The sequence below is a fragment of the Phyllobates terribilis genome, unplaced genomic scaffold, assembly GCF_046119375.1.
Source record: "Phyllobates terribilis strain yellow unplaced genomic scaffold, ASM4611937v1 Scaffold_8__6_contigs__length_399053987, whole genome shotgun sequence".
In the NCBI taxonomy this organism is placed as follows: domain Eukaryota; kingdom Metazoa; phylum Chordata; class Amphibia; order Anura; family Dendrobatidae; genus Phyllobates; species Phyllobates terribilis.
The window spans coordinates 17,214,694-17,231,002 of record NW_027362768.1 but is presented as its reverse complement, the minus strand read 5'-3'; the positions used below and the strand labels follow the sequence as shown (position 1 = coordinate 17,231,002).

The 16,309-nt window shown below is 39.7% G+C and overlaps 1 protein-coding gene across 1 annotated transcript in view; it reads right to left on the bottom strand.

Moving 5' to 3' along the window:
• COL11A1 (collagen type XI alpha 1 chain) overlaps window positions 1–16,309 on the bottom strand; it is a 253,934-nt gene that overhangs the window by 73,966 nt on the left and 163,659 nt on the right. Inside the window, exons 27-35 of the mRNA XM_073642853.1 lie at window positions 16,247–16,300; window positions 14,535–14,579; window positions 10,108–10,161; window positions 9,423–9,530; window positions 8,673–8,726; window positions 3,571–3,624; window positions 3,191–3,235; window positions 2,985–3,038; window positions 2,463–2,507 (exon numbers count right to left, since the gene is read on the bottom strand). Coding sequence (XP_073498954.1) covers window positions 2,463–2,507; window positions 2,985–3,038; window positions 3,191–3,235; window positions 3,571–3,624; window positions 8,673–8,726; window positions 9,423–9,530; window positions 10,108–10,161; window positions 14,535–14,579; window positions 16,247–16,300 — 513 coding nt within the window. The remainder of the gene's footprint in view (window positions 1–2,462; window positions 2,508–2,984; window positions 3,039–3,190; window positions 3,236–3,570; window positions 3,625–8,672; window positions 8,727–9,422; window positions 9,531–10,107; window positions 10,162–14,534; window positions 14,580–16,246; window positions 16,301–16,309) is intronic.

Genomic DNA, 16,309 nt, shown 5'->3' with positions numbered 1-16,309 from the left:
GGTCCTGCTAAGTACTCTGGAGCTACCTGGGGGTAGATTGAACCCCTCCCTGAGTAAACACAGGACGACGAGGGCAGTTACATGGATCCCTGTAATCTGGACTGAAACAACTGTGAGTAAAGACCCTGGGACTGCACTATCTGGTCTCTGTGTTTCTTGCTGCACCATCAACCCCTACAACACCCAGCACAACCTACAACATCTACACTGCCCTGGAGCTAAGCTCTGCCTGTGGTGAGCCACACCATCCCTGCTGCAGTAACATCAGCTTCAGAGGACTGCTCCGCAGCGGCGGCTCCCTTTAGCCGCACTCCACAGGTGGCGTTACGAACTCTATAAAAAAACACTATAAATCCCCTATCCATCACCCCTTTTATTGACCGCCCTGGGTCACGGACCGGGTCACCGCCACTGTGACATTCCCCAGCATCCACCGGCCCGGCACCGGGTACCCCACGGCCCAGGGGGTGCGTCATAAACACAAACCTATTTGTTGGCCATGAACCACTGCTAGTTTTGATGAACGCCGCCCACTTTGGAAAATCTGTCAAAACTACGGATGAGAAAAGTGAAGCAAATTCTCAATGAACCTGCAACTTCTCCAGTTTTTTTGAAGCTTTTTGGAAAAAAGGAGTATCTGCTAATTTTTTACTTTGCACTGATTTGGAAAAATCAACGTGGCACTTTTATGATGACAGTGAAACACAATTTGGGGGGACTGTATCAAAATATTACTAGTCTTAGTAAATTACCCCCATTGTGTTGTCAATATCACAGTGGACCGTGGGACTAAACTATTGAGACCTACTAAAAATAGATAATCCAAGGATTGCGGCTGGGGGAGAAGAGGATATATGGCCTGATGAAGGTTACTTGCAACTTTTCCTTGGCTGGAATATTTAGATAAATGACTAGGTGAATAAACTTAATATCCCCTATATACATTGGTGGGATCGGGAGCTTCCTGACATCATCTGTCGGGGTAGAGAAGGCTCAGATTTTGGAATTTCAACTGATGATCCTTTCACTCTACACAAAGATGTCTGATAGCGGCTCTTACAGAGAACATAGAAATGCATTACTGTTAATGGGAGAGTCAGGAGAGATAGCTGTCAGCCGAATGATCGTGCATGGGGTTGCCTTTAGTCTTTACCAGGTACCAGGTGAAGAAAAACCTAGCTAGATCTTTATTATCTATAGTAATGTGTCAAACCTCGGTCAAGACTTAGAAGTCACAAAGGACCTAGAGATAAGCAAGGGACTTGTTTTTCTGCTTATCTCGTTCATGACTCATTTGTGATTCGTGACTCGTTTTTTCTTCGAAACTCACGACGATATGAAAAATTGCTGGAAGAGTAAAAGCTTATTTCCTCTTTTCACAGAGAAAATGTCTATTTTCAGCTGCTTCTCAGTATTAACATCAGGCTCCTGCAGGAAGTTGCTGCTTCCCAGTGTGTCACCGGACACTATGCAGATAATTACAATATTCTGCATTATAATGAGGACTGTTGTGAAGCCGCAGATAAACTGCTCCATGACACAAGAAACTACAACGCGTTACAAAGCATTCTGTCTCGATAAGGAAAAAGCGCTGCATCCTGTGACATAAATACATTAGTGCAGGTTCAATATTCAATGCTGAACAGAACTAAAGGAAAGAAAATTGAGAGGCCAACAAAGCAAAGCCACCATCATTTTTAGATAGGGAAACCCTTGAAATTTATACTAAAATCATGTGCATTTTAAAATCTCATTTGGCTTTCTAGCCACTATGTTCTCAGTACTGCTGCAATGTGTACAGCGTACATTGTTTTATTTCCACACGGTTGAAGAAAATCAAATGGAGCAGAGTTGAATTTGAAATTTTATACTCTGGGGTTCAACTTCTAAAGTTGCCCTGGAAGAAGCTAACAGGCGAAACCCAAGTTTAGACAGGAGACTAGTGTATCATGTGACTTTATTTGTTTATTTTATATCCACAGATTGTGAGTACAATAAACCTGTTTATATATAAATCCCATCTGGCAGCGCTGCCTTATGTGGGGGATCAATTACTGCTGTATAGAGGTATGTAGCTATTTTCCTTAAGGCAGTATTGGCCCTTGCAAGATCTGGAAGGATACCTAACAGAAGGATAACTAACAGTTACATTGGATAACACAGACCAAACACTCTATACTAAAGAATTGAAGGTTGTGAAAAATTACTGTGAGGATTTGATATGTTCTGAACCTCTTATCATTCTGGAAGGTCAAGAACATTTATCATGAACAAAAAATCATGCAGTAGTTTTACCTACAAACTTATGTGGAATCTCATGTAGCATACATTCAGTTTTGCCCAAAAAAAAAACCTCAACTCTGATGCATTTGACAAACTTCGATGTGTTGACCTCCTAAACTCACAAGCATTTAGGCATTTAATTACCGTCAGCAACAACTATACCAGCAAGTACCACTCACCCTTTCACCAGGTGGGCCGGGAGGACCATCATTTCCTGATGTGCCCTGAAAAAGAAGGATATATGTCAGGTCATATGGAATATAAAGTAACAACTGAGAACTTTCAGTTAGTGATTACAAGACATGAAACTTCAATGATTCTGTTTTTGTACTGTATTATATTTCTGTTCTTTGTGATATGTAATATTCCTGTATAGTCTCACTCATATTGTATCCCTTGTTAACACCTATGATTAAAGGTTTGGAAGTTATTCCCTATGCATGGGATAGGTGATTCCTTCCCGATCGCTGGAGGTCTGAGCACTGAGACCCCTACAGATCCCAAGAACTGGGACTCTGGTCAATCATGCGTACTGTTGCCCATTCATTCTTATAGAAGAGCGGAAGACCAGGGGAGCACAGGAATAGGATATATCTTCCAAAGCTGAGATTACACCTTGAATCTGTTAACCAATACAGAGCTGTAACCCTCAAACAACCCTATGTATTTAATAATTATGTAATAACAGTTGTGATATTTACCTTAGGACCTGGTTTTCCAGTAGGACCTCTAGGACCTCGAGCACCTCGTGGACCCTAAGTAAGGAAACAAAGTAACCTTATGAGACTCTTTTCAGTATTGCTACTACGGCATTTAGGATAATATTAGAAATAAATATATTTACAAGTTTATGATCTCCTTATGTGATCAGAGTAAACAAATTAATGTAGAATGGAAGCACACTCACCGTTGGACCTCGTTGTCCCCTTGGACCTGGCTTGCCAGCAACACCCTAGTGGGATACGAATAGTAATCTTAATAAAATACAGATAGACGATGCAAATGTGACATCCTCTGTCCTAGTATGACTGACATCAAACTTCTTCTAATCCAGGCTGTGGTATATATTGGTCTTTAGTTGAACTGTATGTGCTTATAGCATATACAATATTAGTGCATTTAGCAGAAAAATATTATTTATTATATTATAATATTTATCACATTATAACATTATTTAACATTAGGAATCGTCTTTAAAATGCTAATAATACTAAGTATCTTTAAATAGAAAAACCTGCTCTAAGCTTGAAGTAAAACAGTATAAATGATATTCTTTTACAAGCGTACCCGAGCTCCTTTCTCGCCGTTGGCTCCAGCAAATCCGGGGAAACCTGAAGATCCCTATTTAAATGCAAACATAAAATAAAGGGGTTTAAGAATATTCAAAGAGATAATAATGCAATAATGTTATTCTGAACTGTCTGCAAATATACATAGATGATGAGGATACAATGATTGACCTTATAGAGTTTGGGACTTAAAAGTAACTTTTATTTGTGTTACGCCACTATTACGGAAGAGCTGATTGGTCTTCCAGGTTTTGCTGATCCTCAGGTTTCTTGATCTGGTGACCCTCAGAATACAATAGCAATATTCATTTCCAGATTTTTATATTTACTTGATGGAAACGGAAACTCAGATGTCAAATCAAACTGCTCAATTTAACATAATGGCAAGAAAATTCCAATTTGATTCTTCTATTGCAGCAGTCGGCATATGAGCGCAGATTAAATAGGATTATTACACAGTAAAATACACTAAAGCATATAATACTTAAGAAGAATATTACATGGTTGGTTAAAGCTCCACCTACTGTTCTTACAGGTTCCTACAAGAGGTGAATTCTATTATAGGCAATATGCCGACTTGCTTCTTAGAACATTATATCTATAACCATATCTGTACCTGAAAATGAGATGATGGGACCTGCACATTAAAATTATCTCTTACCAGAATTTTTCAGATCCAGAAAGCATAGGAAAGATCAGAACATTTAATCAAAGCAGCAGTAAGTCAGTGGAATCAATGTCTGAATGCTACTCCAGAAAACTCATTAACAAAGGATAGATTTTATCCTAAAGTTTATTTTAGGTTGGATGTGAATAAATTCAGCGCAAGCCTCTAAAATGGTCAATAAGAATGGCTGTTAAAGGGGATCTGTCAGTAAATTTCACATTAAAAATTCTATACATTATGAAAGAGGACCAATCATTAGATTTTTTAAATTTAAACTGAGTACTTCCTTTGATTACGGCTGCTGCTCCTCTGATTCTGGAACAGTTTTTCTTTTTTTTGTATACTCCTCTGTTCCAAAGTTATTCCCCTCAGAAATAATGGTGCAAATGTTCCTTTTAAAAAACTGGGCGTACACCACTGAACTTCTTTGTGGGTGTTTCCATTTTCTCCTCCAATCAAAACTGTGCCACACCCACAGAGAAGATATTTTGCACTATTATTTCTGAGGGGTATAACTTTGGAACAGAGGAATATAGAAGAAAAAGAAAAAACGTTCCAGAATCAAATGAGCAGCGGCAAACAAAGGAAGTACTCAGTTTACATAAAAAAAAAAAAATCCAATGATCGGTCCTCTTTATTACTGTTGGGCATAACTGGTCAAAGAAGAAGTAGAGAAACTGTTCCAAAATTAGTTGAGCAATGACATTCTTGGGAGATACTTAGTTTAAATAAAAATATTTAGTGAAAGGTCCTCTTTAAATAGATCTCTTAGCTCTTATGAGGCTGGTGTATTTACTTTGACATTCCATGTGTGAAAGGTTGTACATTCATGGTTCTGCTACCATGATGAGCATTTTAAAACTAGCTACAGCTGGACTCATGAAATGCTCATTTTTGTATAAGGTAGGGAAGCTTTCAAATAACGATTATACAGCCATTCTAATATGGCTTTGCAAGGTAAGTATACCAGCCTCATCAAGTCTAATAGATTTTTTAATTATATATACAGGCTGTATTGTGAAAACCGGTGACAGATTCACATTACTAGTTAATTTATTCACATTTTACAATAAGATAAAGCTGCAAGTTCTTGGCTGGAGAATATGGGCTCTGCCTCTTTTCAATACACAATTGTGTTGCAGCACTAATGAGCCTGGCCTATTTTCTCAATCCCTTCTTTTAATTAAGCAATAAAAATGCTTCAAATACATTCACTTGTAATAGTCAGTCTTAATCAGAATTCTATGAACATTTATCAATACAAGTCCTTTTTAACCCCGTCTTAATTTGGCACATTTACATATTACTACTGCAAATCAGGGTCTAAGCAACCATATTCATAAGAATCATCTGTGTCTGTGAAATCGACCTAGGGCTGGCATCAGACAGGCATATTTCATGTTCTCTATACGGACCACAATGCCCAGTCTGACCAAAAGTCTCCAGATGTGATGTGACATGCCTATAATGCTATCAGTTCAGGTCAGGAGGCCCAAGGTCAGCCTAGACGGGCCTAGGTATATAGACCATGATATATTCCCAGCCTTAGACTAGATTAACACAAGGCATTTTGCTGAAAAATATGCTATTTTTCACTTCCAGTCTAATTTACATGTGACTTTAAATTTCTTATCCAGGACTATTTTTTTTTTTTTTTTTACTCTGGGCCTAAGAACTAACAGGCAGGTAGTTGCTAACTGCCTGCCTGTTCTACCTGACCCCAGATCAGAGCGGTTACTGACTGCTTCTGCCAGTGACTTAGCTGCTCCACATCAACAGAGCAGCTCTTCCTCTTCAGGGCTGCTCTGTCAATGGGGCGTGACTACGTCAAGCTGATTGACGGCTGGCTCCCCACAGTTAGGCAGCGGGGAGTACTCCTAGCTGCAATGCAGGAGCATGAGGGGAGACTGCTGTAACTTGTGCCACTGGTAAAGGTGTGTGGTCCTTTGTAATAAATCACTGACTCTGAAAATGATAACCAAGGGTGACACGTGCACTTTACTAGGAATAGAACAGCTTCAATGCCGGACTGTTTGAAAGCCCCGAAGACTTAGATGGTAGAATCTGTAGAGACAGGAATGCACTTTATCCTACTCATCCCCATTCCTACAATAACTGAAGCAGTAAATTAAGCTTTAGGGACAAAGAGAAAAGTGGCAGACTCGTGAGAAGAAAGTGCTTTGTTCTCAAGTAAGAACATGATTGCGAGGAGGCAGAAAGGATTCAGCCTGTTGTTTTATGCAAAGCAGAAGCATCTGGAGTAACCTCCTGATACACCGCTCTGTTTGTTCAATAGCAAAACAGCAGAAAGACTTTGATCTCAGGATGTGGCAGAAAATCTCTGCAGACTATTGAAGAACAAACACAGAAAGGGAAGCAATCGATGTGACTGTCATGGTGGAAATGAGGCAGATTTGCAGCGAGTCAGGTGGTTGTACAAATACAGAGAGGAGCCGGTGTGACACAGTGTCGCCTAATGCTGCCGGAACGCATGACATTTACAGGAACATCTCATACCACAGGGAATGTCAATGTTAGCACATAGGTGACTGGACTGGAGATTCCTTCTGTCTATTTCAGTCATTTACTCCTCTGTTTTTTAGCAGAAAGTTGCGCTACAACTAATATGGCTGCCACACCCAAGGGTACATCCCTGCAAAACTAAGGAGACTCTCGGCTGCGGAAGCTGCCATGACAGTCATAATGTTTATTACCCAACTTTCCTAAAAATTAATAAGGTTGAAAACACTCTTTTACAACTTACAAGTTAAAGGCCACTACAACATTTGACTACCCACTTAATATAGACGTAATCTACACTCTTCTGCATTCTTTTCTCCATTTAAAGGGAATGTGTCAGCAGGTTTTTGATACCTCATCTGAGAGCAGCATAATGTAGAGAAAGAGACCCTGATTCCAGCGATGTGTCACTTAGTATCACAACTGTTGCACCTAGTAAACTATCAGAGTTTTTTGACGTAGCATGTAGCAGAGCTCAGAAAGCTAACCCCACCCACACTCCTGATTGCCAGCTTTCTGTGCACACGGTATATAGACAGTAACCTGCTAATCAGTGTTGGGTGCGTGGTTGGACTAGGATGCACATGGGTAGCTAGTCTTGTAGTGATAATCTCCTGATAAAAAACTGATTGTATTAAAACTACAGCACACAGCCTAATAAGTGACACATCACTGAAATCAGTGTCTCAGCCATTACCTCATGCTGTCCTCAGATTACATAGCTAAAACATGCTGACAGATTTCCTTTAACGACTCAAATAAATAGTTTTTTAGTTTTCAGTTTCTGCATTTCCTTGTTATGGGAAATGCTCTTTAGGTTTCATTCAGACATCCATGCTTCTGGAGTGTTTTTGATGGATAGAACACATACCCATTTAAGTCTATGTGACTTTACATAGAAACATGTCCAATTGTGAATTGGATCAAGATCATACATTCATTTCTGTGGGTCTATGCAATACTCAGATAGCACATTGAGGGCATCCATTGCATCCACTGGCTGTCTGATTTTCATTGACTGCTAGAAGTTTGAAAAACTTCTATTAGGGTATGTGCACACTGAGTCTTTTTGTGGGGTTCTCAGAGCAGATTTTGAGTTTTTGAGGAGGATTTAGGGAGTTTCCGCTCAGTTTCTGCTCCAAAACCTCCCCAAAAACTGTATGTGCTCATAGACTTAGTTTAATTATCATTCTGGAAAAACTGGTGAAACACTGATGGTAAAAACTTAAGCACGAATCAAATACTGATGAACAAAAAAACAATCATTTGAACTTATTAATCATAGTATAAGAAAAGGGAACCATTAGGAAAAGTATTTTAATGATGGAGTTGCAGCAATCTTACAACTCTGACGATAAGAACTTGCAAGCTCTCATGCACATTACCATATTTCATGTCTATGTAATATGGAATCCGTGCAAATCTATACCATACTGTACATTGGCGCTTGTGAACATGGCCGTATTTTCAGTCCAAGTGCGATCCAACAAAACATCGGACCGATTTAATTCTCTGGGGCTGTGCACATGTCAAACTTTTTCCTCAGGCCAAGCCGGTCTGAGGAAAACAATCGCCGCATGCCCGAGTTTAATCAGATATCCGGGTCACACTGAAACATGCAAATCAATGAGTCAGTGGAAATCATCGAGCTGTACTCGGATGACATCTGAGTGCAGTCCAATTTCTATGATCTGACAGAGCGGAGAAGATAGAGACAATTTTTTCTCCATCTTCTCCGCATCCGAGAGACTCGATCAGACTATGATCAAACTCTAATCAGAGTGTGATCAGAGTGCAATTTGCATAATTGACCTGATTCTCTCGGATGACAGAATACACAGTCATCTGCACCTATGGTATGTATGAAGTGCACAAATGAGTAAATCCAGAGTAACTCGAGTTTCATCTCTTACCTTTGGACCCTGTCTGCCTGGGTAGCCGGGCAGTCCTGGTACACCGAGTTTGCCCTAAGGTACAAAGAAAACAAATACACATTTATAATTAAAATGATGATATAGAATTTATTATGATGTAAATATCACATTTCGATTACTATTCCAACTTGTCCTTAACATAGAAAAAGAGAAAAATTGAAATGAATCAGTGCTCTCATTCCTGTCATTCCTGACCCATAGAAGAGCTCTTTTTCTTTCTAGATGTAAGTCATTCATAACTTTGCAGCAGGATAAAAATCCAACCACTTCCCATAAAAGCTAAAACCACCATTCCCGTGTGTAATTCAAATGACTGAGTCTTTTACATGTTTGATGTAGACACTAAAATATTTATTTTGAATGTTTGATGCCGACAAGAAAACAACCGCAGAGTTAAATCCCCCCCGACACATGCCCGAGTTGACAATAAATAAAGCTTTTTACTATTAAAGATCTAAGCTGAAGAAAATTTCAAGGCATTTCACATTTACAAGAGTAAGATGCTGAGCGTGGTACGGCTGTGGCTAAATGCTCCTTGACCATGCAACAAAAGCACAACGGGCCCACCAGACACTTCCTAGGACTCCAGGTGACAGCAAATGTCATCATAACATTACAATTCCCATTCCCCAAATATAGGTTGTGATACACAATGTTCCCTTTTCTTATTTGCTCATGTCATTATCAGCTATTCTTCTATGTAGGATGGTAATAGACGGGTTAGTTTACCTTCTCACCAGCTGGACCTGCAGGTCCAGAGTCTCCTGATGGACCAGCTCTTCCTTTAGGACCTTCAGGGCCATCTTCTCCTCTTGAACCAAGAGGACCAAATTCTCCCTGAAATCATAGCAGAAGTTAGAAAAACACAAATATGTTTATCCCAGATAAGGATAAGGAATTTTTAAGATGCTAATATTTTACATAAACTCTACATGTTACTAAATGCTTATAGATGTGATACATTCCTTCTCCTCTATGTCGTACACTACTTGACTGCCAAAGCAGAGAATAAAATAGAAAAATTTACAGAGTAAACAATGGACCTGATTCATCAAAACCGTCAAGCAAGAATTCTGGAAGTTTTCTCCCAGCTCCACCGAAATGGGCCGAGCTGGGGCGGGACAGGGGCTTGGCGACCACCGCTTGTCAAATTAATAATGAGTGGCAACATTCGCTATGCCACAATCCTTACTCCAGCTGGGACTGGAGTAGGATTTGTGACAAGGCGCATGCAGAGGCGTATGCTGCTCGTCCAAAGCTCCTGATTCATGAAGAGGAAAATGCCATGAATCAGGAGCATCTGACTCCAGCACGCCACCTCATCAAGACCGGCATTTACGAAGTTGATCTTGATGAATCGAGCCCAATGTATTCATTTATTGAGTGAAAACAGAATTGAATGAGAAATACTCACCCTGTCTCCTTTTAGTCCCATGTCACCCTTAAATCCTGGAAACCCATCTTCTCCCTAAGATATAAGTAATTGTCAGTCAATAACACTGGATAGAATGTTTGCACAAATACACAATACATTATCAATTACGTTGCAAAACTAAAATGAACCATTAGAAATACACATATGAATGTACATGATGTTCCGAAAACAATGTAATGTAGAAAGGATGAAAAATAAAGACAAATCTATCCAGTTCACCCAAATATTTTGAGTATTTTGTTTATAGTGTTGATCCAGAAGAAGGCAGAAGCCACATTTTTGCATCTTATGCACTGTAACCTAATTACATTTCTACCACCTATATCTATAATTGTCTAGCCTTCCAAAATATTCGAGAGGCCCCAAGAAGGAAGAGAGACCTCCCAGTCTTATGGAAGAGTTGTCAAATCCCCTAGACATAACGAAAGCCCCCCCAAGCAAGCAGCATTCTCATGACCTTTTATATTGCCGTGATGGGAGTGACACTCAGAGGGTGAAAGGGTTGTGGCCTGTTGAAAAGAAGGCAATGTAAAAAAAAAGGTTAAAGTGCATTACGATCCTGTGTGGGCCCCATTTTGAAAAGATGGCACTTTATCAAAGCAATTTTTGCCGGAATTCTGGCAAAAATTGCTTTGAAAAATCTCAAAATTTTGGTGCACCTTAAAATTTTGCAACTTTTTTGACACTAGTTTCTCTCAGCTTCGTCAAAATGGGAGGAAGTGGAGTGGGAAGTGGATTAAGGCGAGGGCATGTCACCATGGCTCATCTAATTCATGATGAGCTGTGGTGTTCTCTATGCCTTAAAGCGTATTCCAGTCAGGGCCCGGAGTAAGATTTCTGGTGCAGCACATGAAGTCGCACGACACTCGACAGACGATCCTTAGTCATGAAGAGAAAAAGATCCGGCAGTCCTTGTGGGTGTGGGAGAAGTGTGCACCTCTTCATAAATTAGGAGTGTATGACTCCACTACGCCCAATCATCCGGATTGGTGAGAAAATTGCTGATCTTGATAAATTGGGGCCAATGAATACAAGTGAGTAAAAGTGTTTTGTGCAGATATCCGCCTTCTGTAGAAAACCCTCAACAATAAATAGCTGCTTCTACTAATTTACCTGCCTTGTCGGATGGATTCACGTAACGCTACACCACCACTCACAACATATTAATGCAATGCTGTATATCTATAACGTTCAATCATGATACTTATTAGCTTTTATGACTGAATGCACATGGGGGAAGCTTTCATCCTACTTTTATTGTGAAAGGTAATTTTAAAAAGATCTATAAACCGAAGATATGTGAGAAGTCCACGATGAAGTGCAGCTAATGATCTGGGCTTATCATTGAATGTCGCAGATAATAACACATCTCAAACAGTAAGTCTTCGCACGCAGTTCCTGGGACGGCTAGAACACTAATATAGAGAGGAAGAGCTAGCAGGATTACGGTGTGTTTGCTCATGTCTAATGACCACTTGTAGACGGATCGGGCCATGGAGAACCTGCCAGCCACACAGTGCACAGCTCTGGATTAAGTGTTATTAGCTTTGCTAACAAAGTAGAGCGCCGCAGTTTGTCTTGAATTACAGACGTGAAGTGCGAAGAGCCCAAAATTCCTCCCGTCTCTGAGCAATCAGCAGTCAGCGAAAGTCCTCAAACAATACCAAAATAAACTCAAGAGTGCTGACTACATGGAAAACCCTCACCATTAATTACTCAACTATTATATAACCACTTTACTATTGGAAATTGATGTTGTGATAATGCTGCTGAGAGCATGGACATGATACCTTCTCTAGCAAAATACAAGCAGAAAGTGAATAAAAATGTCAATTTTCTTGCAAACTCCACTTCCTGTTTATAGAATATACAGCATATCCATACTTTAATTGTTAAATCCATCTCGGTTGTTTTTGGCCAAAATGTAAGAACGCTCAGGAGACTGTATATTGTAAGAAAATATAGTTATGTCTGGAAGGTTTTAGAGAGGTGTGAGCTGCAGAATGTTAAAATGTGCTGCATTCAGTCAATGCACCTTCAGCAGAACACTTATAAAATCTTTAAAGACATACTGTATGATGATAGGAGCACTTAAGCTTATAATAGTATGTAATGGCTTATAATACCTGTAACTTGCAGTGTTTTATTGTTTGGTCTATAGCCTTTCAGTGCTGAAACGGTGGACAACTAACACAGACTTTCAGTAAGGGGCGAGAGAATCATGCGGATTACGCTAATGACACTTGGCTCAAACTCTGATCAAAGTTTGATCCGAGTATAATCGGATTGTGATCAGCTTCTGTTGGAAGCGAGAATTGGAGCACAGGTGTGGAGAAGATGGAGAACTTAATTTCCCCATCTTCTCCAGTGTCTGAGTACACGGATGTCGGACTGCACTCAGATGACATCCGAGTGCAGTGCGATGTTTCACACGCACCCATAGATTTGAATTGGGTGTGCTTGATCTGAATTGTGTGCTTTCAGTATTTATAAATATGGACATCTTGGATCTCTCCTTTGGCCCTTGGCCTTCCTCCTTTTTCTGTTATATATGATTATCTGTCTGTACTGATAGTCCTAGGTGGGCAGTTGATAATAGTGACAATATGAATATTTATTTGTACATATTCTGTATACTGCCTCTATCTGTAAGCTACCTTTGATCTGAATTGTGTAGTCACTCGCAGCACGCTGTGTTTTCTCTATAGACCAGTTTGGTCTGTAGAAAAAAATCACAGATCTGCACTACCCCATGGTATAACGGTGGTCCGAGTGCTATCCGATAAAACATCAGATAACACCCGGCTGTGTTACATGCTCGCGTGAGCGAGCCCTAAAGATTGTGTCCAGTGTGAGATGTAAAGAACGCCACCCAATATTTTCTAAATTCTTGCACAACCTTTCTTGGTCCTAGCGTCACATTATCATACTGAACCAATTTGGGTGCCGCACTATAATTTAAAGGGGTATTTCCTTCTGTGACATTTATGGCATATCGAAAATATAAAAAATAAATGTCTGATAAGTAAAAATTCGACTTACAGGACTCTTACATCCCCCATTCTGCACTCTAATGATATGTTCACAGGTTTCTGACGAGGATTTAGAAATAGCTTCTGCTCCTAAATCCACATAAATATTTGTCAAAAACTCTTTGAATAAGTTTCCCACTGATTTGAATGGGAAAATCTACATTAGTGCGCACAGCGTTGTTTTTGTCACATTATTTCGAATATTCGTCAGTAAAACCAGCAGGAAGATTATTCAAAGATTCAAAGAATATTTGAAGCATTTTTTTTTGTGGATTTGCAGTAAAAAAAATTTCCACATCCTTGTGAAAAAATTGTGTGAATAGGTGATAAAAAGGAAGAGGTGATGAATGCACACGGTCCTCTACAATGGATCATGGATTTTTTGCTTACTGCCTAATGTTTCGCAATTCCCATAAGCTATAATGGAGATAGTCACACTCACAGGCACGGAAGGCCACTTATTTAATTCACATACTGCTTTCTGGAGTGACAAATGGGTTAAGAGACCCCATTCTCCTGATGTGCAAGTCATCCAGAGACGTCTACACAGTCCACTATTAGCACTTGCCAGTCCCTGCTGATCAGCTGTCAAGCATTTTTCAATCCAATCGTTGGGGGCCACACTGAATAAAATCACTGGCCGCATGCGTACCCCAGTCCGCAGGTTGTGCACATTTGCTCTAAACCAACCAACTTAATTTGCTGGAGAAATTTTGTTGGCCGGAACTTATCAGATTCAGTTTGCCAGTTTTCTGGCATAAAAAAGTGTCAGAATTTTTGCCACATTTGTGATTGTTTGGATTTTGCACCAGCAAAATTGGCGTAAATTATAGTGGGAATCTTTGCCACCTCGTAGTTGGAATAGATTTAAGTTTGTGAAGCCAAATTTATTAAAAGTCATGAGCCGCTTAATAATTTTGGGACGTTACTTTAGTGGGATATCCTTTGCATTGTCATTGACAACCAAACTTCAATTCTCTCATCATTTTTGGGAAGAAATCCTGTATTAAGCTCTTCTCCTTTCCTTGTATACTAGGATAATACAATAAAATAAATATAATACTGTTTATATCTAGCAAAATGAGAAAGTGCAGAAAAGTGTAAAGTGTATAAATATGTGCTTATTGCTACTGCCTGAAAATTAAACTTCATGGCTGGTTCACACGTCAATGAAGAATTCTCTATCAGGAAGATGATATCTTTCGGCAATACTAGCAGCAGATTTATTCTAGTCAACACAATTTTGTTTGGATTTTAAAATATTCACTAAAAAGAGTAACATCGATTTGGAAAACTTCAATTTAGAATTATCCTTCCATGTCCACACACATATAATGACACAATAGAAATACACATATATAAGGGTATATGCACCTTTTCTCCTTTGCCTCCCTTCAGTCCTCTGACACCATCAGCCCCCTAAAACAAAGAGAATAAAACTTATTATTATATTGAGTTTATACAGAGGGTCTTTCTTTTAGGACTTCCATATTGTCTCCAGAGTGGAGAGAAATTGCAAAGAGCATCTCTCGCATTTTAAGACCAAGCATGTCCGGACATTACACGCACTGGTCGTCCATTTCAAAGAAAACTGTGTAATGCTTAATTTCTCCTGCAGCGGCGCTGTGGGTAAAGTGAACACTTGCAGCTGAATTCCACCACAGATTACATCAGTTTATTGTCAAGAGATTATCTAAAGCAGAAATCCCCTTTAGGACATAGCAATTTTAGCTTCTCATACAGTGTCTATAAATATGGCAATAATTTGGCCTATCCTACTAATCTTTGTGACTATATTAACCTTGAGACAAGATTGACCCCAGTCACGGTCACAGTTTCTTTATGGATAGTGATAGATTGGCAGGTAAAACTGCCTGGTATGTGGTGTAGTTGTTCACATTAGAAAAATCCTTAAAGGGGTATTCCCATCTCTAAGATCCTATCCCAATATGTAGTAGGTGTAATAATAATAATATTATCAAATATCTGGAATTAGCAATGTAGTATAGATTTTCTGGTTCGGCATGTCTCTTTCCTGATGTGCAGGCATTGCAGGACCTTAGGTATCCATGGTTACGACCACTAGCAACTAGCTAACTGTCACTATATCAGGGGTCATAACCATGGATACGTAAGGTCCTGCAATGAGGAAAGAGACATAGCAAATCAGAAAAACTATACTACATTTCTAATTGTAGGTATTTGCTAATATTATTATTATTACGCCTACTACATATTGGGACAGGCAGTTTCCTGGGCATGTGCATTGAAGCTGGGTTTTGTCCTCAGCTTCATTTTTTCAATCTGTACATGCTCCGGAAGCTCCTGGAACTCATAGTCTTCATGCATGACCTAAGTGTATGGAGCGGCATGCAGGAATCGCCTGAGGAACAGTGGCTTCCGAAGCATGCAGAGATCTAAAGTGAAGCTAGGGACGTACACCCAGCTTCAATGTTCGTGCCCTGGGAGATGCCTGTCAGCATGGAGTCTTGGGATTTCCTCTGAGAGGGCAGTGACGTCGGAGCAGTGATGTCTATTATTCAAACTGCGGAGGGCATGAGTACTGGCCGGAGGAGCGTGACTGAACCAATATCCAGCATCACCCTCATGTCTGGAAGGCAGCGATTTACATAGAAAGTAAATGAAGATTAAAAGTGTTTTTAGTTATATTGTGGGACATTAGGCTTTACAGATACATGTTAGGGATGCACATCTCATGACCTGTACAGCATTGGGGGCCGTTTAGTATGGCAAAATGACTTGAAAGATTCCTTTTAACTTATTGATACAATGTATTTTTCAGAGAACATAAATGAAAATAGACTTTAGCTTGGGCATTTCTAAACTGCCATAAACCATCTCTCTATGTTTATATTTGCTTTATAGAGGAAATGGGAATCATTACAAAATCAGAATGGCTGAGATGCAAGCCAGATAGTTACCTAAGCTGGCCAGACTGGAAATGGGCTAATTCTTATAATTATCAATCAAGCGCTTAACCAGACAATGGGTCACGGACTCGTGCTGTGACATCTGTGCCTGGCAAATGTTCACAAAAGTCAGTTTATTAGACATAGGTAACTTACCTTGACACCACGAGGTCCAGGATAACCAATAGGACCCTGGGGGCCAGTTGGACCCTAGAAATG